The sequence below is a fragment of the Podarcis muralis genome, chromosome 3, assembly GCF_964188315.1.
Source record: "Podarcis muralis chromosome 3, rPodMur119.hap1.1, whole genome shotgun sequence".
Classification (NCBI taxonomy): Eukaryota; Metazoa; Chordata; class Lepidosauria; order Squamata; family Lacertidae; genus Podarcis; species Podarcis muralis.
The window spans coordinates 40,416,617-40,439,538 of record NC_135657.1 but is presented as its reverse complement, the minus strand read 5'-3'; the positions used below and the strand labels follow the sequence as shown (position 1 = coordinate 40,439,538).

Genomic DNA, 22,922 nt, shown 5'->3' with positions numbered 1-22,922 from the left:
TTCCACACAACAGGTTATTCATTGTGGAGTCAAAATCCTCATTTACCATTTATAAAAAGCACAACGAAACATGGAAACTGTAAATCCAGATTACATGGGGGAAATAAACATACAAATCGTATGTGGTCAGATAGCAATTGGTAACCAAATCCATTCCCCTTTAATTCAATTAAAAGCTGGATACTCACCACATTTTGGATAAGCAACAATCAGCCTATCGTCCTTCCTAGCTTCCATGGTTTCCAATGCTTCAAAAGTCCCAGGACTACAAAGTTTTGGATACAGCACTCCTCTGTAAGTAAACAGCAGCTCCTCATTCTCCTCCACTTGAAGCATAGCTAAAAGATTCTCTATTGCCTTTTTCTGGGCCATCTTGTTGGCTGTCTCAGTCTTGTCACAACCCCTTTTAAAAGGCAGATTTGCTTCTGCGTGACCAGAAGTTGTGCAATAAAAGTATATAGCAGAAGAGGAAGCAATTCTGAATCACAAACACTCGCACGCTATGCTCTCATTGACCTCTGAGAGTTTGCAAACTCTGTTCTCATTTGCCTCTGACTTGGAACAGCCCCATTTTCTGGATATGTAAATTACACACTATTTGAGGGGCTGGGCAGGGCGCTTTCTCAGAGGAAAAATCACTTGTCATTGCAACACCAGAGGCCCTGTAGGGGAAGAAAAGCAGACTGAAACCAAAAGGGTATTCTTCTTTTAGGATTCTTTGGGAACTCTGTGACACAAACTTTATAGGTCTTAAAAGTCTGGACGTTTTTCATTTTCTCAAGAATTTGAAAGTGCATTAAACCTGGTGAAAAACACAAAGCAAAATGCGTTCTTTCATGGCTCAATCCTAGGCACATAAACTTGGAAAAGTCAGAGAACTTAAATTCTTATTTGTAAAAATGTGTTTGCCAATCCTGCAGCCACTTACCCGCATTCAAAGATGATGGAACTAAAAAGGCCCAGATTTGAGGGGCATTCAAGGAGAGGAGGGAGAGAAATTTGCATTTGTGCTTATGCAAGTTCTTCTGTGGGTGCAATTTTCTGTGGGTGCAATTAAAAACATTAACCGTGCTCCCTACATATACAGTGGTACCTCGGGTTACATACGCTTCAGGTTACATACGCTTCAGGTTACAGACTCCTCTAACCCAGAAATAGTGCTTCAGGTTAAGAACTTTGCTTCAGGATGAGAACAGAAATTGTGCTCCGGTGGCACAGCAGCAGCGGGAGGCTTCAGGTGCTTCAGGTTAAGAACAGTTTCAGGTTAAGAACGGACCTCCGGAACGAATTAAGTACTTAACCCAAGGTACCACTGTATATGACTCCCAGAAGTAATCCCAATTGTGCTCAATGTGACTTACTCCCAGGTAAAGGAGTGCCTGAGAGTAAGACATATACACTAAGTATGACCTACTGGTACTTATGGGTTGCCATGTCCATTTACAAACTTTTATGATGGTAACAGGGACGCGGGTGGTGCTGTGGGTAAAAGCCTCAGCGCCTAGAGCTTGCTGATCGAAAGGTCGGCGGTTCGAATCCCCGCGGCGGGGTGCGCTCCCATTGCTCGGTCCCAGCGCCTGCCAACCTAGCAGTTCGAAAGCACCTCCGGGTGCAAGTAGATAAATAGGGACCGCTTACTAGCGGGAAGGTAAACGACGTTTCCGGGTGCGGCTCTGGCTCACCATAGCAGCGATGTCACGCTGGCCACGTGACCCGGAAGTGTCTCTGGACAGCGCTGGCCCCCGGCCTCTTGAGTGAGATGGGCGCACAACCCTAGAGTCTGTCAAGACTGGCCTGTACGGGCAGGGGTACCTTTACCTTTACCTTTTATGGTGGTAACAAGTCTGCGGTGTTAAATATTATTTGCAAAAGGAGAAGTCTGAAGGTAATCATATATCAAACTGGCGAGGCCGTAGCAGCATCCAGTCGCTTAAAAAAAACATGTTTGCTTTACAGCTGAAGTTCTTAGCATATCAAAAAGCTTTAATATAACAGGATTACCAAATAGCAGGTCACTAAGATTTCTCAAGGAAACCAAACCTCCTCTGAGAATGGCCATGTTCTGCATTTTCATTCATCAGGTTAATCTTTAAAAGGTTTTATGAAGACCCCTTTTGGGACAAAGGAGTTGTGAAAGGGGGTGTTAGGTGGCCTATTCCAGCTAAACTTTAACCCATTCCCAACAGGGCAGTTGATGATTAAAGTCCCAGTGGGAAGTCGATTGCTATATTTTAATGTTGTGATTTTATTCATGTATCTTTCTTATCTCTAAGACACCTTGTAAGGACTTGATTTCTGAAAGGTTGGGTCTGAATGTTTGTCCCATATTCTTGAATTAATACATTCTGGTTTGCAAATCAAATTGGTTGTATCTCATTGGCAACATGCTGAGAACACCAAAATATGATGTTGCTGCCCCCCCCCCCCCGCATAGCCATTGAAGTTATCTTTTTGTCTTCCAAGCAAAAGCTGAAAACTAGTTAATGAATACTTATACCTAAAGGCCATGTCATAGAGCAAAATTATCCCGTAGCCATTTTCTACTCACCATTATTATATTTTTAACCTGGCAGAGGCGTTTCTCAGACAACCCAGCTGATTTCCTCTTCACACATATTCTTCATAACACAGTAATAATAATATTTGTTGTCTGCATTTTTTCAGTTGATTTAGGACGAATCTGATGCGCTGAATCCAAAAATCACATTGGTTTTGCTCAATCAGGTCAAGTTTTTGAGCTATGGCCACATGTCATTTTTTAAAGTTTTTGTTCACATGTACGCTTGTGTGGAGCATTTTAGAAGAAGTTGGTGAGGGTAAAATGCCATGTCGAATAATTGTTTTGATTGGAAATGATTATTTTAATGACAAGAAGTATTCAGGTCCGATAGTTCTGGCTGATTATGTCGAAAAGGAATCAGTTTGAAGTCATAAAACCTTGAAATCTTCCATAAATTGGTGCGGCAAAGCATAAAGTTATTTTGGTATTAAACTTGGTGCCCAGCATAAAGCTTGGGCACCACACATGGTGTGCAAGGAATGCACTGAGACTCTATGTGGGTGGACCAATGGCAAGAGGAGTCTGAACTTTGGAATTCCCATGGTTTGGAGGGAGCCGACAAACCATGTCACTGACTGCTACTTCTGTGCTGTTGATGTGACTGGGATCAACAGAAAGAACCCGAGCAGCCTCAAGTATCCTGATCTTCAATCAGCACATCGTCCTGTAGCTCATTGTGATGAAATTCCAGTGCCTATCTTTGGAGAACTTCCTGACATTAGTGACGAAGATGCCTCCAGTGTTGAAGGACATGAAGAAGAAGAAGTGGTTCTTGAAGATGATGCTCCACATCCATTTTCCCAAAAAGAGTTGAATGATCTAGTTCGCGACCTCAGCTTGTCAAAGGACTCTGCCGAACTGTTGGCATCCAGATTGAAGGGAAAAAACCTCCTCTCTGACAGTGCTTGCATCAGCTTCTTCCGCAACAGGCATCAAGAGTACCTCTGTTTTTTCTCGGAAGAGAAGGACTTGGTGTACTGTGCAGATACAGTGGTGCCCCGCAAGACGAATGCCTCGCAAGACGAAAAACTCGCTAGACGAAAGGGTTTTCCGTTTTTTGAGTCGTTCCACAAGATGAATTTCCCTATGGGCTTGCTTCACAAGACAAAACGTCTTGCGAGTTCTTGCGAGTTTGTTTCCTTTTTCTTAAAGCCGCTAAGCTGCTAAGCCGTTAATAGCCGCTAAGCCGCTAAGCCGTTAATAGCCGCTAAGCCGCTAATAGCCGCTAAGCCGCTAATAGCCGTGCTTCGCAAGACGAAAAAACCGCAAGATGAAGAGACTTGCAGAACGGATTAATTTCGTCTTGTGAGGCACCACTGTATTGTGCAGCTTCTGCTCAAGCTTGGAGTACCACAGTACCAACCCAAAGATTGGAGACTGTTCATTGACAGCAGCAAGCGATCACTGAAATGTGTTCTGCTACACAACGGCAACCAGTTTGCCTCTATACCCCTGGCTCACTCGACTACACTGAAGGAGAACTATGAAGCGGTGAAGTATGTGCTGGAGAAAATTGGTTATGATCAGCATAAGTGGTTTATTTGTGTTGACCTGAAGATGGTGAACTTTTTGTTGGGACAACAGTCTGGCTTCACCAAGTACCTATGTTTTCTGTGCATGGGGGAAAGTAGGGACCGTGCTCAGCATTACATGAAGAAGGACTGGCCTGTGCAGGAGGAATTGGTGCCTTGCAGAAAAAGGAACGTCATCAATGACCCTCTGGTGGACAGAGACAGAATACTCTTCCCACCGCTGCACATCAAGCTCGGCTTAATCAAGTAGTTCACCAAGGCTCTGGACAAGGATGGTGACTGCTTCACTTACTTATGCCAGGCTTTTCCAGGATTGACCATGGAGAAGTTGAAAGCTGGCATCTTTGACGGTCCTCAGATCTGTCAGCTCATCAGAGATCCAGAGTTCGGAAACTCAATGAACGAAGTGGAACTGGAAGCGTGGAAGGCATTTGTTCTGGTAGTGAAGAACTTTCTTGGCAACAATAAGGCCAGAAACTACGCAGAACTTGTCAACAACATGCTGGCTGCTTTCAGAAACCTGGGCTGCAACATGAGCGTCAAGATGCACTACCTATTTTCACATATGAGAACCTGGGTTCAATGAGTGACACGCAGGGGGAGAGATTCCATCAGGACATGAAAGAGATGGACACCAGGTATCAGGGTCGCTGGGACGCAGTCATGATGACTGACTACTGTTGGACTCTGAAGAGAGACCTCCCTGCCGCTGAGCATTCCAGGAGTTCCTAGAAACGGAAGTTGAAGCCCTGAAGTTTGAAAAATGGTGAAGCAACATGCAATTTACGTGTACTTACCTTTATCAATGCCCACCATTCAGTTTACAGTAATCGATGTTTCTATCAGGTAATCAATATATGTTGTTGGAAAAACATTTTTTTCTCTTAAAAACATATTTAGGATGATATGTGTTGACAAAAATCAGCTGATAATACCTCAAAAATGTAATCGATTTTGTCACAAGATCTGATTTTTTTCAAATCAACATAGCACAAAAACCTGACCTGATGGAGAGAAACGGATGCCATTTCCTGATTCAGCAGTGCAAAAACACCCTAAATCAGTTGTAGAAATCTAGACAACATTCAAAAAGTACAAAATTGTTGCCCAGTGTAATAATAATAAGAAGAACAAGTTATGATAATAATATACACAATAAATATGTGATGTATATACCAGCAGCTGGGAAGTCAAGACTCGGCAGAGTCAAAGGGTTTATATTGTGATAATAAGGATTGTTGGAGAAAGGATCATATGAAGAAAATAGTAAAAACTTATTTGATGATGATGATGATGATGATGATGATGATTTATACCCTGCCCATCTGGCTGGGTTTCCCCAGACACCCTGGGCGGCTCGCAATAGAATATTAAAAACACAATTAAAAACACACGTTATCTGGTGAGACATTCTGCTTATGCTAGCTAATATGTCAGACTGGCCTGCATATAACTGTAACTCTTCTCATGCCTTTATATCTGAAGAGTCTACACACAATAGAATTCAATGTCACACTCTTTAGATTGTTCCATCAGCACAAGCATTTCAGTTTGCCAGACAGAACAATCCCTCTTCTCCTTCACCTGGTTCTCCCCCAGCAACAAATTTTGGAAAGGGCATGGGGGTGCGCGGGGGAAGGAGAGAGGGGAAAGCCTTGCTTTGCAGGCAGAAGTCATCACACAGGGCTTCAAAAGGGGTTCTGGTTCAGAGGCACAGGGCGGGGGGGAGGCCCATACCTGACTGAATCATTGGTCATCCAATTTTATCTGACTCCCTTTCATAAAGTGATATTTTGCAACGGTTATGGTAATGTCTTCATTTAATTATATTGCTTTGAATGCACGCTTTATAACTTGACTTTCCTCTGCAGTGTTTTATTTTGCATTGCTTTCTTTGATGGTTTGATGTGGGCTGTAAACCTCTTGGAGATTTCTTCTTCTTAGAATTATGAAGCGGCATAGAAATGAATGAATGGATGTTTTGCCGAAACTGGCTTGAGTACTGAGGTTAGGGATCCTAGCTGTCTTCCATCTCAGTGGCATGCCCAGGGGCGAACGAAGGCGTCGTGACACCCGGGGCAGCAAACCGCTACGTACAGCACATGTTACGTACAGCACATGCGTGCAACACTGCACATGTGCTGTACATAGCGCTTTGCCGTCAGCACCGGGATCCTCTGCTTGCGGCTGCAGCCATGAACAGAGGATCTTCCACATGCGGCTGTGGCTGCGCGATGGCTGCTAGCGCCCCCGCAAGCCCCCGCGGGGTTCCTACTTGACACCCCCTCCAGACATGGCACCCGGGGCGTCCCGCCCCCCGCCCCCGTTGCGGCGCCACTGAGCATACCTATGGCGTTAGGTGGCTTAATCTGCCATTACTTCAGGTGTGGGGAATGTTTGTCTTTTCAGATGTTGCTGCAAGCACAGCCAATGGCTAGGGATGGTGGGAGCAACATCTGGAGGGTCAACGATTCCCCACACCTGCCATACTTTGCCATGGTAGCTTTCTACATTTACTGTGAAGACCATTCAAACATTCAGGACCCTCATGCACTGCCTGGTAAGCTTCTATCAGGAGTTACGCCTTTGCCAGTTGCTGTGAGAATTAAATGCACCTGCGATTCTACATCCAGCTCATACATTTAAAGCACATGACTTCCCCCCAAAGAATCCTGGGAATTGCAGTTTGTTAAGGATGCTGGGAAATGTAGTGTGGTGAGGTGTAAACCATAGTTTCCAGGATTCTTTGAGGGAGCCATGTGCTTTAAATGTATGGTGTGCATGTAGACAGTTGTGAGGTGTGGGACTAGGTTTGCTGTCTTTGAGGACAGATGTTTTGTTGAAATTAGTAAATGTTAAGTATTATAGGTGCTTATAAAGCATGTTGCAGAGAGTACCTCCGTCATCTTTGCAACATTGCTGCAAGGTGAGTCAGTGTTATTGGCATAGACTGCATATTCCAAAACGGGACGGGGAGGGGGGTTGGCTCCACAATATGATTGAGAAGGTAAAACAAGTACAGCATATCTTCTGAAGTAGGACATAGCCATTAAAGAAGAGATCACCGCCTCAGAATTATTTCGTAGCAGATCTTCATGCTCTTCCCATTTAGTATGTTAAGAATTTGATTACATGATTTTAAAGCAAAAAAGACTATAAGTAAACAGAAGCTCCTCATTCTCCTCCACTTGAATCGTAGCTAAAAGATTCTCTAATTTTTCCATAAGTCTTGACTTTTTCTGGGCCATCTTGTTGGCTGCCTCAGTCTTGTCACAACCCCTTTTAAAAGGCAGTTTTGCTTCTGTGTGAACAGAAGTTGCACAAGGTATATAGCAGAAGATGAAGCAATTCTGAATCACAAACACTCGCACGCTATGCTCTCATTTACCTCTGAGAGTTTGCAAACTCTGTTCTCATTTGCCTCTGACTTGGAAAAGTCCCATTTTCTGGAAATGTAAATTACATAATATTTTCAAGGCTGGGCAGGGCGCTTTCTATGGGGGAAAATCGCCCCAAATATATTTCATAGCAGGTCTTCATACTCTTCCCATTTAGTATGTTAAGGATTTGATTGCATGATTTTAAAGCAAAAAAGACTGAGAGCATTTTTTAAAAATTTCTGTGCATAGATGTATCTAGCACTTAAACATCATTTTATTCTTAACCAAAAGGCTTCAGATAATAACCTCCAAATCCAAAGGTTTAAAATTTACAATATTGGTCATATTTTAGCTTTGCGCCCAGTTTAGTTCCTGCTAAGCACTCTTCAAATTTTGCATCCATTTCCCGGCTCTGAGCTTCAGTAAACAAAGTCTTCCAGTCACCCACAGCACCTATAAAGAAACAATGAAAAATGAATCTCACTACAGTGGTACCTTGGGTTACATACGCTTCAGGTTACAGACTCCACTAACCCAGAAATAGTACCTCGGGTTAAGAACTTTGCTTCAGGATAAGAACAGAAATCTTGCTCCATTGGTGCGGCGGCAGATGAAGGCCCCATTAGCTAAAGTGGTGCTTCAGGTTAAGAACAGTTTTAGGTTAAGAACGGACCTCCGGAACGAATTAAGTATTTAACCCGAGGTACCACTGTATATATTTCTTCCTATATAGATGTTCACAGATCAGATTTATGGTTTTGGAATGTTAAAGCAGAAGGGTGTACTGTCATGCTTCTCATCCTGCCACCCTATGCACCCTTTCCTGGGAGTAAGCAAGGAAGAGCATTACTAGCATGCATCAGAATGGGCTGTTTGGGGATGTGAAGAGTGAGTGACAGAAACATTTGAGGGGTATATGTGTGCATTGTGCATGCAGTTGCAAGGTTTTCTTTTTCAAATATATCTGTTTCTTTTAATATCATCATCATTATCATCCTCATCATTATTACAGTCGTACCTCGGTACTCAAACGCCCCAGAACTTGTATGTTTTGGCTCCTGGATGATCGAAAACCGGAGGTTAGTGCTCCAGTTTTTGACAAAAAAAATTCCTTCCAGTAGCACCTTAAAGACCAACTAAGTTAGTTCTTGGTATGAGCTTTCGTGTGCATGCACACTTCTTCAGATACACATGTATCTGAAGAAGTGTGTATCTGAAGAAGTGTGCATGCACACGAAAGCTCATACCAAGAACTAACTTAGTTGGTCTTTAAGGTGCTACTGGAAGGAATTTTTTTTTGTTTTGACTATGGCAGACCAACACGGCTACCTATCTGTAACTCCAGTTTTTGAACATTCTTTTGGAAGTCAAACGTCCGACAGGGCTTCCGCGGCTTCTGATTGGCTGCACGATCTTCCTGCAGCTGAATAGAAGCTGCGCTTTGGAAGTCGGATGTTTCAGAAGTCGAACGGACTTCCAGAATGGATTCTGATTGACTTTTGAGGTACAACTGTATTATTATTAAACAAACACAGCCTAAGGGATTTTTGAGAATTAAAAGAAGCACACACACACAAGCATCATAAAATATATTATCTTAGCATGATGGCTGACATGTTTTTAAGGCAAAATATCATTCTTACTTCCTTGTAATGCACTGGCTACTCTTCTAGTAGCTATATAAGAGATTTTAACATAATTATAATTTCAGTATATTGTAAACTTGTAGAACTCTCAAACCATCTCGCCTGCTGCGGATGTCTCTTATCTTTGCAGCAGGTAAAAAAAAACTTTTTTTGGGGGGGAGGGAGTTTGACACCAATCAAGAAAAATCCAAACACAAGAAAGAGTAGAGAAGCTTACCATGATCTGTGGAAATATTCTGTTGTCTGAAACCATTGAAAAAGACAAACAAAACTGGAAGCTTATCCCTGTCTATATGGTTCTGGTTAAAGAAACGTGATGTGGTAGTATTGTAAAGAATAGTGTTGTTTAAATTACACAGTGAAGTAATTTATACTGTGGCTAATTGGTTTACAGTTAGGGCACTTAGGCATTATTTCTATCCCAACCTACTTGCACATAAGCCCCACTGAATTGCAACTATCCCACTGTGCAGTCCTATGCTTGTCTACTTGGAACCTTTCAAGTTCAATAGAATCCCCAGCTCCCAGATCACTTAGGCCACAATTCACAGTTTTAACTGTCTTGTTTGATTATTGAGATAATAAAACATGAGTTGTCCTGGGCTCATGGTTTTTATGCCTCTTACTCTGCATAGTTGGATATCATTGGTAGGAGAGAATGCAGAAAACTGTGATGTCACAGCACAAGTAACTTCTACTTTTGCAGATTAATTTGGCCTGTTGAAAATATGACATGTGCAAACTCTTCTGGACCAGAAGACTTCCTTGTTCGAATTATAGGAGAATGGTCTTACAGAGGCTTTTTAGGGATTCTTAGTGTTTTTCAACTTTGGTTCTATATGTGAGATGGGAGTGAGGAAGAGGGAAATGGATCAAAACTATTTTCAAGATATTGACAAAATGTAATGTTTAGTTGTCCCCCCCCATAAATGGCACCCCTAGAGGGCGCTGTGTTACTGGAAGAAAGAGAATTCAGTGTAAACTAGTGGCATAAAAGCAATATTACCTTTCCTGAAAATGACAGGAGCAAGTATACCGTGTGTTTCTTCAAATTTACTGCTCATTGCTTGGAAGGTAGAGCTCTCTGCAACAGACTTAATCATTTCATCAGACAGAGGTAGTTCATAAAAGTCAGCTATTCGCTTCACTCCTTCGTGAAGATTCTGGAAAATAACAATAAAGTTAGTTATGACTTCATAAATATGTTTGGTACTAAGGTAGATTTCTAAGTTAGAATCAGCCCTAAGATTCAAGAATGGGACAGGCTAAACATCTGAATAAATATATTCATAAATGTATGTGCTTTAGCTATTCTAAAAAGGTGCATTTGATATTAGCAAAATAAGTATAGTGTGAAAAGTACAGAAACATTGTCTCAGCAAAGGCACATCATTTACAACTTTCTATTTGCTTCTGTAACTTAGATTTGAAAAGCATTTTTTTTCCAGATTTCTGCTACCCGTCCCCCCCCCCCCCCATTTCCAGCGTGTCATGTTTAATCATCTACAGTATACTCCTTTTAACTCAGAAATGTTTGAGGTGATTAAAAGTTTGGAACACTACTTCTGATAAACTTAGTTAGCCTGTGAACGAGCACACCCAGAAAGATTACACCGCAATACTTAATCAGACTGGCATATTGGTGTGCTTTGTATTTAATGAACTGCAGAACTGTAATTTTTCTTTTATTTGAAATATCCAAACCTACTTAACAAACATAAGGGACGCGGGTGGCGCTGTGGGTAAAAGCCTCAGCGCCTAGGGCTTGCCGATTGAAAGGTCGCGGTTCGAATCCCCGCGGCGGGGTGCGCTCCCGTTGTTTGGTCCCAGCGCCTGCCAACCTAGCAGTTCGAAAGCACCTTCGGGTGCAAGTAGATAAATAGGGACCGCTTACTAGCGGGAAGGTAAACGGCGTTCCGTGTGCGGCTCTGGCTCACCAGAGCAGCTTTGTCACGCTGGCCACGTGACCCGGAAGTGTCTCCGGACAGCGCTGGCCCCCGGCCTCTTGAGTGAGATGAGCGCGCAACCCTAGAGTCTGGCAAGACTGGCCCGTACGGGCAGGGGTACCTTTACCTTACCTTTACCTTTTTACTTAACAAACAAAAACCAAATGCGCATGCATACACGCGTGCACGCATGCACACACGCACACACACACTACTCATGCTCTTAAGAAAACAGTTGTTGCAGAAGAGAAGTCAAAATATAACACTGGCAGAAACACAGCAGAAAAGACAGCAGCATGCTAAGTAAGAACTTCCAAACCTCAGACAAAAGGGGGCCAGCCCCATTTGATCCCCCTCTCAAGGTGAGGAGGAGGACACAGAGGACCAGGCCTTTGGTGAAGACCAGAGAAGTGGCAAGTTCATTATGCCCTTGATTGTTCCAATGAATTATGATAAAAGGGGGTGGTGTAATAAAAGCAGTAGCTACTACATAACCAGGAATAAAGGATAAACGTTTATCTAACATTCTTTTCTTATTTGGAACTGGGAAGTGCAAAATAATAACATATAGAGGGATTATCAGATTGCAGCATCCCTTCCCCCGCCCAGCATCACAATTTAGTTTTTTAAAACCTTCTTTTGGAGCCAGCAGAAAGTTTTTCAGCCTCCAGGTTGCAGCTGGAGACTCTCTCTCTCTCTCTCTCTCTCTCTCTCTCTCTCTCTCTCTCTCACACACACACACACACACACACACACACACAGAGAGAGAGAGAGAGAGAGGCACCTAAAACACCATCTGATCTGTATTTAAGCCTCCACTTAATTTAGATTACCATCCCCCCCCAAAAAAAGAAAAATCAATGAGGAGCTCATTCCATAACAAGAATGAGGAAAAATGAATGCATTTCTAATAATTATTAACTACAGGTTTATTAAGGAAAAGAAAACCAAAGGCAGGGAAAGGGAGTAGAAACAGAAAAGCAAAACAATACCCCTCCCTTTAACAGTTCAACAACCATCAATACACCTGTCTTAATTTCCACATACAGCTAGATTAGTCCATCTAAGAAAATGAAGGCACCACAAAATCATTATCTCAATTTCTAAGAATGCTCACTTCTTTCAGCTCTTCAAATGTGATGATCATGACATTTTCGTCATCCATATGTTTGTCCCAAGCAAGAGCATGGTCAAAGTAGGACTGCCAACAAACTGAAATGAAATGCAAACAGCATGTTTCAAATCCTGGGTGTGGGGTGGGGTATACAAAATAATATCAGCTGCTGGCAAAAGCTGCACATATCCTACAAGGAGAATAGAACACTTCGTTCATTCCATTGAACTCAACACTGATAAAAACCAGCCATTTTTATGACATGTAAAAATTTCACCAGGTGTTGAAAAGATGCCTAAATTCATATCACCCATCAGTGATGATTCAGGCTATCTACCACTATATGAAAGACATCTACTAATGAGGCACGTCTGAGTAAAAGAAATATTGACTGTGGGGTTTTCCCTGCAATCAAGAGTCCTGGTGATCTGAAACTTGTTTGCCTTTCATCTGAACAGAAGTTCTACACAAATACTTTGAGGGAAGTTTCAGACATACAGAACGTGAGAACTTCTAACCTACCTTCGCCGCTCATGAACCTTTGAAAAAAATCATCCCAAGAGCTGAAATTTGGAAGAACAGGGTTTTTGTTGTAAAAATGGTAATAGGATACAGCGGCATCTTTGGGGTTTCGAAATACTACCAACATCTATTTTAAAAGAAAAAAAGAGATATTAGATTTTGTTGGAACCTCCCCTGTGCAAACATCTCTAACCTTCTGGAGCTGACACATCAAGCAGGCCATTGCCCCCTACCTAAGGCAGAGCTTTTAAGCTCCATGCCTTGCTCTGGAAGGGACCCTCTCACACAGGCTCTACGTGGCTCCCACAATTTCTCCCAGGAGCCTCTCATAGCCCATATGCGAGACCTTCCCAGAGCGCAATAAGAAAGGCTGAGAGCTTAAAAGCTCTTTCTGTGGCAGGAAAACTTAGCACAGAAAGTGCTTTGCAGCTCTTTGCCTTGTGTGCGTTTAATTTGTGCCATTGTATGCTCTCCAAACAAGTAAAGCTGTTAATGCACAAGTTAAATGCAGACAGGTTGCAAGTCAACAGTATTTATATAGAGTAAGCCTGCAAGTTACGCTCATTTAGCTTTACTGTACTTTTAATCTCTTGTTGGAAGCCGCCCAGAGTGGCTGGGGAAACCCAGCCATATGGGCGGTGTATAAGTAATAAATATTTTTATTAATATTATTATGGAACTGGCAAAGTATTTTATTAAATTAAAAGGAGGCGCAGGGCTCTGGGGAAAATGACTTTGGCAGTCCCAACCAAAAATGGAACCCAATGTGTTTGGAGTATATCCAATTTTGGCATTAGGGGCGATCCCCAGAACATAGGTTGCAGACATAGTATACTGAAAGTAACATATCAGTGCAAACTGAAATTGAAATGCTGAAAAAGCTGGTGTCTTAAAATGTTCTCTGTTCTTGCCCATCTCGCTTAAACTGGTTGTGGGGAGAGACTTGTGTTTCTGGGACATAACAGACTGCCACAACAAAAGGCAGGAAGTTTAGCAGAGTAGATATCGCTTCCAATAACACTTTGCCTTGGAGAGACTTGGGGGATGGCTTTTGCTTCATAGTTCCCTCTTTGGAATTTCCCTCAAGTAAACCTGAGTATCTAATACTGAGGAAGAAGACGGAGGAAGGAGACTGTCTACATTATTTTATGGTTTGGCTCATGAAACAGAACAGGCATAGGCAAACTCAGCCCTCCAGATGTTTTGGGACTACAACTCCCAACATCCATAGCTAACAGGACTAGTCATTGGGGATGATGGGAATTGTAGTCTCAAAACATATGGAGGGTCGAGTTTGCCTATGCCTGAAACAGAACTGTGACAAACTGTGAAGAGAACAGTTTCAAAGGTCCCTTACCTCACACAGAGATTACAGATAAAGCAGCACCTTTGCCTCCAGCTATGCAAAGAATGCAGTGGGTCCAGATTTAGTTGTACCTAGGTCCTATTGAAATCAATGGGTTTAGTCATGAGTAACTAAGCCAAAGCAGGAGAGAGCAATCCAAACCAGCCAGGAGAGCCGCGCAGTGGAACAACTCTGCTCAGTCCTCACACAAAATCTTCAGCCCAGTCCGAGGGAGGGTTGGAATGCTCTGTTAGCCTGGATTTAGGCCAACTGATGTAGAATTTGCTTTGACAATATGACAAGATCTGTCAAATTAAGATACCTCTATTAAGTACTCACTATTGTGATTAAATGCTGTTAGAGTATTAGGCAATCATAATAGTAGTGAAGCTAGTCACTTACCTTCACCTTCTTCTCAAAAAAAGATTTGGGAATATTATCATAATGAAAATGTGTAGAAAAAATACGTGGAGAAGGCTGCTTGTCCATGTCCTAGAATAAGAATTAGAGGAATGTTACATGTTACCCTGTTGTTGTTTCAGGATCTAGAGGGGTTGTTTTTCCTCTTCTTTTTATTGAGCTTTATAATGGGGGCGGGGCTTTGATTTACATATTGACAGAAGAAGAATAACAAACTATACAAAGAGGTTTGGAGTACATGACCATTTGGGTCTCTTCAAGTTGTACAATTCTTTGATTCTAAGTATTCACCTCTCTCCCTCCCCCCTTTACCTAACCTAAAGACATGATTCAGATCCAAATAATAATTATTAATAAAGTTCATATGATCACTGAAGTGGAGAGAGTCTGAAAGTTGTTAACATCGGCTTCCGGCACTGACTGCCATGGTGAACAGCTGTGCCCATGCCAGCGGAGCCCTTCTGTGCGGCTAATTGAGGATAATATGGGAGTAATTATCCTTGCAAAAAGGGGGGGGGGCTAGCTGCACCCGCAGATCATCTGATACCTACCGCCCGTTCCAAAGGAATGGGGGGGGGCAGGGGACGCTGGGTGCATTGCACTGCGTATATCAGGAACTCTCAAAAGCGGTCACCATGAGCAGAGGTACTCTGTTTTTTAAGATGAAATTTGGACTTAATTAACAGGCATGCTCTGAACTAGAGGAGATAAGATAACCTGCTAATTGGATCAGCCACTGAGTGCCAAGGTTTTGATGTGGAGAAGGACTTTCGTCATAATTGGATCGGTATGTTGGGTGACAGCATCTTAAAAAGTAGAGACATCACCTTGCCAACAAAGGTCCGTATAGTAAAAGCTATGGTTTTCCCAGTAGTGATGTATGGAAGTGAGAGCTGGACCATAAAGAAGGCTGATCACTGAAGAATTGATGCTTTTGAATTATGGTGCTGGAGGAGATTCTTGAGAGTCCCATAGACTGCAAGAAGATCAAACCTATCCATTCTTAAGGAAATCAGCCCTGAGTGCTCACTGGAAGGACAGATCGTGAAGCTGAGGCTCCAATACTTTGGCCACCTCATGAGAAGAGAAGACTCCCTGGAAAAGACCCTGATGTTGGGAAAGATGGAGGGCACAAGGAGAAGGGGATGACAGAGGACGAGATGGTTGGACAGTGTTCTCGAAGCTACCAACATGAGTTTGACCAAACTGCGGGAGGCAGTGGAAGACAGAAGTGCCTGGCGTGCTCTGGTCCATGGGGTCACGAAGAGTCGGACACGACTAAACGACTAAACAACAACAACAACATGTTGGGTGAGGTGAGCCTCCATTATTTTCTCTCAATATATTTTATGTTATGTATTAAGATTAACTGCAGTTCTCACTCAGGGCCAGTGGGTGGATTGTGGTTTTGGTGAGGTATCAGCTTGTTAGAAGCTGGAATGAGATCACAGAAGATAACTTTGGATATCTGCCTGGGGTCAATGGTAGAATGCCAGACTTCTCTTTATCTTGGATGTGATGCATTGAGAATTGCACTTGTGTGCAGAAACCAAAAGTGAAGCATGTTGCTGAGGACTTTGGAAGAACAGGAAGAACAAATAAGAAAATTAAAAATATTTAACACATAACTGCACAGGATTAACCCTCTTGCTAAATTAATGGATGAATTATTTGAATACGAACGAAAGTCGCAGGACCAGTAGCTGTCAAAACAAATGAAGGATTAATATGGGAAATGTTTTATTTGGACTAGCTAAGAATTGCAGCACGACATTAGATCATCATTCCCTGAACTTCAGGACATGGGACATCACTCAAAAATATGTAAGTTGGCATTGGATAACTGGTTTTCTGGTTTTTATTGTAATTTGGAAATGTATTATTGTGGCTTTTATTGGATTGTAAAAATGGAAAATTAATAAAAATATTATTTAAAAAAAATATTATTTAAAAAAATGAAAGTTGTTGATGCAAATATAAAAGAAGACATTAACAAAACTGTATTACAGAATGTGGCAAGTACAGTTTTTCCTTCAGAGTTTTGTTTGTGTGTTGAAGAAATGCGCTTCAGGTTACATATGCTTCGGGTTACAGACTCTGCTAACCCAGAAATATTACCTCGGGTTAAGAACTTTGCTTCAGGATGAGAACAGAAATCGTGCTCCAGCCAGCGTGGCAGCAGCAGGAAGCCCCGTTAGCTAAAGTGGTGCTTCAGGTTAAGAACAGTTTCAGGTTAAGAACAGACCTCCAGAACGAATTAAATTCTTAACCCGAAGTACCACTGTACAGGGAAATGACAAAAGAAGCAGGGGAGGAGGAGGAGGAGAGCAGTCAAGTGGTGACAGGGCTCTACGATGTTCTATGAGCTCTACGATGCTCTCCCTGCCACCAACCAGGGAGTTCAGGAACAGAAGGGGAAGCGGTGCCATGGCACAAGCCAAGAGAGAGTTAAAACGCAGAGATCAAAGACCTCTCGCAAGATTCCCAGCTATGCTGTGTTGGAGAAGGAGCAGAAAGAAGCCACTCCCCAAATCTGACTCCTCAGATGCAGAAGCATGATTCGGAACTGTTGCTGTTTGTACATATGTAAATAAAGAACTGTAAATATCTCTCTGAGTGAACAGAGGGTGTTTCTAGCGAAGAGCAGACACCACCTTGACAACATGTCAGTTCTGATCATTTGCTAGACAAACTTGGAAATCATGCCAACCTGAACTTTTGTGGGCAATCCAAATTCAAGCATTTGTATGTTTTCTGATGGTGATAAGTCCTTGTAACTTGGGATTGCAACTATCATGTCATTTACCATTTGGAGCACCCAGTTAGTACCTGCAACAGAAAAGCAAATGAGACATATATGAATCACAAGGGCATAACTTACACAACCAAATGCACAGCCATGTTCATATACAACAGTCAACGTAAATCATAGGTCTTCTACCAGTGCATTGGGACCTGCAGGTGGGTCATAAGACCACACCAGGTAAGTCACAACAAAGCTGTTGCCACCATGCAAGCCTTGGAGACTGCAAACTTTTATTCTTTCTTCTTTTGTGAGAAAGTTCCTTCCCTACCTTAGCCAGCCCAGCTTTTTAAAAAGAACTGTACACAGTCAAGGCTTTGAAAATGAAAAAAGCAACAACAACCCCAAAACATTTTCTTTTGGAGCAAAATCTTCATTGTGGGAGAATCCAGGAAGTTTCTTCACATTTCATCCAACAAAGGGGTAACAAAGAGCAGTTGTCATTTACATTAGATTCTGAGGGTGTCAGGGAACTGACATCAGAGCGAGAAGCGGAGGCAGGGCTCCCGAGCGATGCCGGAGAGGGGACCAGCATGGGGGAAGGAATTCAAGGTAACACCAATAGAGAAGAGAGGGAGATGGAGGAATTGGAGACAGGGCTCCGAGACCCTTCACCCGAAACTAGTGGAGAGAGCGCTGGCACGCCCCAGCCTTCCCCTTACTTGCTTAGACGCGTTCCGCACAGGGAACATAGGCGGAGACTCGGGGTCAAACAGCTTTTATGCTGGAAAAGGTTCAAGAAACGCCCACTGACGGATTCTGCAAGTGACTAACAGGTCACGGAGGGCGAGCTCTGACCCTAAGCATGGTTGGGCAAGCAAGCTAACTACATCTCAGGCCATTTACGCACAAGTAACCCCTTACAACCATTACAGAGGGTGAGGATCCTTTCCCATAAATCCTGTTTGTTTTCAGGCAAGTTGACATAAGGTGGGAACAAGAGTCACAGAGGAGTGGATTAAAATGGCAGAGAAGGTGGCACAAGGTGGAAGAAAGTGAACAAAGCACAAAAAAGGTACAATTTCAGAGGCCTCACTGAATAACATGGAGGATGGGTTGTAACCAAGGACTTATGAGGCACACATCTCATCTCCACATAAAAGAGGGCCTTGAATTGCTTCTCATGGCTGTTGTGGGGTGCTCAGCCACTAAGTGAGGTGTGAATCCAGGCACCCCAAAATGTATTCACCTGGGACCCATTTCAGTTCATTTTGCGTAGCAAATAAACATTGGTTTCCTTGTTCAAACTTTAATAGAAGGCACTTCCACATGACAGCTTATTATACGCTGTGGAGTCAGCTGCTCAGGTTTGTAGGTTTTGCATACAAAATCCCCATTTACCATTTATGAAAAGCACAACAAAACATGGAAACTGTAAATCCAGAATACATGGGGGAAATAAACATACAAATCGTATGGCGTCAGATATCAATTGGTAACCAAATCCATTCCCCTTTAATTCCATTAAAAGCTGGATACTCACCGCATTTTGGATAAGCAACAATCAGCCTATCGTCCTTCCTAGCTTCCATGGTTTCCAATGCTTCAAAAGTCCCAGGACTACAAACAAGTTTTGGATACAGCACTCCTCTGTAAGTAAACAGCAGCTCCTCATTCTCCTCCCCTTGAAGCGTAGCAAAAAGGTGCTCTATTATTTCCACAAGACTTGTCTTTTTCTGAGCCATCTCGTTGGCTACCTCAGTCTTGTCACAACCCCTTTTAAAAGGCAGATTTGCTTCTGTATGACCAGAAGTTGTACAATAAAGGTATATAGCAGAAGAGGAAGCAATTCTGAATGACAAGCACTGTACTCTCAAAACACTCGCACACTACAATCTCATTGAACTCTGAGAGTTTGCAAACTCTGTCCTCATTTGCTTCTGACTTGGAACAGCCCCATTTTCTGGATATGTAAATTACAAAATATTTGAGGGGCTGGGCAGGGCGCTTTCTCAGCAGAAAAACCACTTGACATTGCAACACCAAGGGCCCTGTAGGAGAAGAAAGGCAGACTGAAACCATTCTGACAGGTTAAGTAGCTAATGGTATTAATGGGAGTGCATCCTTTCTTCTTTTAGGATTCTTTGGGAACTCTGTGACACAAACTTTATAGGTCTTAAAAGTCTGGACGTTTTTCATTTTCTCAAGAATTTGAAAGTGCATTAAACCTGGTGAAAAGCACAAAGTAAAATGCGTTCTTTCATGGCTCAATTCTAGGCACATAAACTTGGAACTAAACTTGGAAAAGTCAGAGAACTTAAATCCTTATTTGTAAAAATGTGTTTGCCAGTTCTACAGCCACTTACCCACTTTCAGAGATGATGGAACTAAAAAGGCCCAGATTTGAGGGGCATTCAAGGAGAGGAGGGAGAGAAAGTTGCATTTGTGCTTATTCAAGTTGTCCTGTGGGTGCAGTTATTTGGTCTGAAGCTGCTTGCTAAGGGTTGATAGTTTGTGGAAGGCATGGGTAAATATTCTGACCCCTTTATACAGCACACTAATCTTGTGTTATCAGCAAACTTTAATTCTCAAACAAAAGCAAGCTCCTCTGATTCCTGGGATCTGCTTTGTTTCCTTCTCTTATCTAGCAAAGAACAATTAAGCTCCCACTCCTGTTAAACCAAAGCTGGGATGATGGTTTATTGCTCCCTAACAAGACACATTGCTAGCCAACTTTTGTTAGAAAGTGGGTCTTGAGACCCTCAAAATAAAATCTGAACAAAATTGGTGCAGCAGCAAAAAGTTTCTCGCAAGAGTGGGTGTCCAGAGTAGGCACACCCAAAATTGACAAAGCATAAGCTTATATTCCCTATACCCGAAGCTCAGGTTCCCTCCTTTGTCTCCCCATTGGCTAGGATACAGCCTATCACGACCGGCTAATTACCCTACTAACATTCCCACCCATGTTTACATCTCCCATTACTCTGATTTCGATGCCCACCCCTCTTATTTACCTTATTCCTTATTTGATCTATGTTCCTATGCATTTACATGCCAACTGTTACTGTATAAGAATTCTAAGATCATATATATATATATATATATATATATATAGATCATATATATGCAGGTTTTGGTGTCCTCGGGTGTCTTCCCGTGTAAAAGTTGGGGTGTCTAGGTGACGTTTCGACGAGGTCTCACTCGTCATCTTCAGGCTGGTGCTTTCGGCTTCTTGTTACTGGAACAGAGCAGGATCTCAGTGTTTGAGTTCCTATAAATACTGTTGAGGGGTGTGGTGTATAGCCTCCAATGTTCTGGGCCGAGAGGAAGTTCCCAGGCTAGTGTGCCTTTTCTTCTTTTGTTCCTTAGTTGCTTGAGGGATATCTTGAGTGATTTCTTGAGTGATATCCTGAGTACCACTTAGGTGGGTCATTAGGTGTGGATTAGTTGCTAAAGCCTTTGTGTCTTGACCTCTTGAACTTTGTGAAGAGTTTTTCTGAGAAGATGGCTGTAGTTGTGCTCTGGCTTGGCTTCGTGTATAGGGGCGAGCTGTGGTTTTGTGGCCTGTGCCAGCCAGATCTGTGTAGGGGTTGCAGGGGGGTGCAGCATCCGGAGGTGCCATCATGGTTTGGCTACTGGATGGTGTCTGTAATTTATCTGTAATTTATATATATGCTTTCGTAGATTTTCACGGGTATAGGAATGCAGGTTTTGGTGTCCTCGGGTGTCTTCCCGTGTAAAAGTTGGGGTGTCTAGGCGACGTTTCGACGAGGTCTCACTGAAGATGACGAGTGAGACCTCGTCGAAACGTCGCCTAGACACCCCAACTTTTACACGGGAAGACACCCGAGGACACCAAAACCTGCATATATATATATATATATATATATATATATATATATATATAATACAGATGTTCATAAATGTACCAAGCAAACACATACAAATATGTAAACCACATGTCTGAAACCCACAGAAAAGTTCTGAAACTGTTTTCTCTCTCCCAAAATAACCTCAAATATTTTTCTGCAAGGTCAAAGGAAATGGGAAATCTCCCCATTGTCTCTTTGCTCACAAATCCTGTCTCAAGGGCACATTTAAGATATGTCTATGTTATGTACTGAGTTGAATAGGATCCAAAATGCAGCAGTCTGACTGGTCCTAGAACAATAGGATTCAGAATGCAGCAGTCTGATTGGTCCGCAGGAGCCACCCAATCCAACTCCAGGTGGAAGCGAATCCACAACCTGATTGGCCTACAGGAGAATCCTGGAATTAGCCAATCATGTGGGGCCCTTTGTGTAAATAATGTATATAAAACAGACATTTCAGGGGAACTGGCATGCCTCACTACTATGAGCTGAATAAAGATCATGAAATCCACACTCGACTCCGAGTCTATTTCTATAAGGGCTTGCATGCATGGCTCGGGGTCCTCCTCCTCTGTCCTGCGTGTGGGGGGAGCACCCTGTTGCAACAGCTTTAATAAAGATCAGGCTTATAGCCACTTTGCTTTTGTATATCCTGGTCTGGTCTCTGTTCATTTCCTGAGTGGTTTGAGCCTTAAAAGGTACGCTCTCTCCGAAGGTCCAGTCTTCCTTAAGAAGCTGAACCCCTTGAAAGGACCCCTCAATATTCTTGTTTCACCAGCGAAAGCAACAGAGCCACATCCTGACTACTAGTTGTCCCAATTACAGGTGTAAGCAAGTTCTTTACCTGCTGTCCTGTTTATGAGCATCCTTTCCACAAGCTGTCCTAACTACTAGTGTAAGCAAATCTGGGCTGTCTGAGGTTGTCTTGCAGGTGCGGCATTATGGTTTATGTGATAAAGCAACATTATCATTTATCATACCTTTAAATCAGGCGTTTGTTGGCGGCTTACCTAACAAGGCTTTTTGGGGATTAACAAACGAAGCTTTTTAAGGGATCAACAAACCATAATCCTAGGTTTGAGTACAACAAGTACCCAAGATTAAATCTAGCTCTTTCAGAGTCTGCATCACATTCAGCAGGGGCGGGGTGCCTTCTGAGATGAGGCCCTGCCTATGCTGCTGAAGCCTGCTCACATTTTCTTGAGTTCTTTCCCCTTGAAAGTCACTGACATTCCCTCTACCCTTGTGGCATGTTGGGAAGAGAGGGTAATTCAGAGATTCCCAGTGCTAGGGGATAGATTCAGATATTCCAACTGAGCTCTAGCTTCAAGCAACCTCCTTCTAGAGCCCTGGCCGCACACACCCTCCAAGCTTAATGGCGTCTATCAGCTGTGTTTGTCCCACTTGTCCCGGGGCACAGCAAAAGAGCAATCAGGTACCAGGCATCAACACGCTGTTCAAGCCTGAACAATAAGCCAGCAAGCCTGACTCAGCATGATGTCTCAACATTCCTTCTGATAAATGATGATGAACAGTAATCTATGGCTGCAATCCTAATGTACACTTACATAGGAAGAAGACCCGTTGAAATCAATGCAACTGATTGGCATGCCATGACTCACTTCAGTTTTCTGGTGAAGGGTGAGTTACTGGAGTTGCTTTGCTGTGGTGACAAAGAGAGGTTCTGGCGAAGGTGGGGAGGCCACTCCTTCACTCACCTGCTCTTTCTCCTCACAAGGAAATGTTAATAATACTTCCAGCCTATTTAGCCAAGTCTTCTTGAGCTACTTCAACAGACAAAGAAGAGCAAGGTCTCAGGAATGGAATAAAGTATTTAATAGT

The 22,922-nt window shown here is 42.8% G+C and overlaps 1 protein-coding gene across 1 annotated transcript in view; it reads right to left on the bottom strand.

Moving 5' to 3' along the window:
* EIF2AK2 (eukaryotic translation initiation factor 2 alpha kinase 2) overlaps positions 1-19,093 on the bottom strand; it is a 53,942-nt gene extending 34,849 nt beyond the window's left edge. Inside the window, exons 1-2 of the mRNA XM_077925712.1 lie at positions 18,752-19,093; positions 17,176-17,294 (exon numbers count right to left, since the gene is read on the bottom strand). Of these exons, the coding sequence (XP_077781838.1) occupies positions 17,176-17,294; positions 18,752-18,953 (321 nt within the window). The 5' untranslated portion in view covers positions 18,954-19,093. The remainder of the gene's footprint in view (positions 1-17,175; positions 17,295-18,751) is intronic.
* Between the last annotated feature and the right edge of the window lie 3,829 nt (positions 19,094-22,922).